This window comes from Mesitornis unicolor, unplaced genomic scaffold (assembly GCF_000695765.1).
Source record: "Mesitornis unicolor isolate BGI_N332 unplaced genomic scaffold, ASM69576v1 scaffold42898, whole genome shotgun sequence".
NCBI classification, from domain to species: Eukaryota; Metazoa; Chordata; class Aves; order Mesitornithiformes; family Mesitornithidae; genus Mesitornis; species Mesitornis unicolor.
Genome location: NW_010201987.1, coordinates 1,086 through 1,802, shown reverse-complemented (window position 1 = coordinate 1,802; position 717 = coordinate 1,086). Strand labels below are relative to the sequence as shown.

The window sequence follows — 717 nt, the reverse complement described above, 5'->3', positions numbered from 1 at the left end:
ACAAACTGACCGAGGAAACCATAGGCAGCATCATCCAATGCCTCCCAGCCTCTGTCGTGGAGTTTCGGGGCGGAGAGCTGGAGAAATACGTAGCCTTCCCCATCGGCGACCTGGACGAGTCCACCATTGAAATGCTGGGCTCCCTTACCATCAGGAAAATCATTTTTGGCGATCTCCTGGTGCCCGAGGTGCTCCTCGCCCGCGTCCTGAAGTTCTTCTCCTACACCCACGTGCAGGAGCTGGAGTTTGACAGCTGCGTTTTCAAAGGGAGAGGCGACTGGGCCGAAATGGCCGACCCCGTGTGGGCCCGCCGCTTCCGCAACGTGACGGCTGCCGCGCTGATGGCTCGCCAGCAGGCCCTCTCCAGCCTCAGCCACTGGCTGGGGACCCTGCAGGACCTGGCTGTCACCAGCTCCCACGTCACCGGCCTGCCCTGTGACATCGGGAGGGAACTCCGAGCCCTGCGCTCCCTGGACGTGGCACAAAACAACCTGGGGGACGCCAGCTTGGCCCCCGCCTTTTGCAAGGGGGCTTTTCCCGAGCTGCAGGTGCTGAGGCTGCAGCGCAACAACCTGACGTCCTACCCAGGCGTCTGCGAAAGCATGCGGCTGCTCCGCGAGCTCCAGCACTTAGACCTCAGCCAGAACAAGCTGACGGCAGACCCGTCCTCCTCCTGCCAGCGGCCAGCCCACCTCCGAATCTTCAACTTTTCCGACA

The 717-nt window shown here is 62.6% G+C and overlaps 1 protein-coding gene across 1 annotated transcript in view; it reads left to right on the top strand.

The window, feature by feature from the left end:
• Positions 1–717, top strand: part of LOC104545191 (toll-like receptor 2) — a gene marked incomplete at its 3' end in the record, with an annotated part of 1,091 nt that overhangs the window by 78 nt on the left and 296 nt on the right. Inside the window, 1 exon segment of the mRNA XM_010190258.1 lies at positions 1–717. This exon segment is cut by the window's left edge and continues 6 nt beyond it; it is cut by the window's right edge and continues 296 nt beyond it. Coding sequence (XP_010188560.1) covers positions 1–717 — 717 coding nt within the window.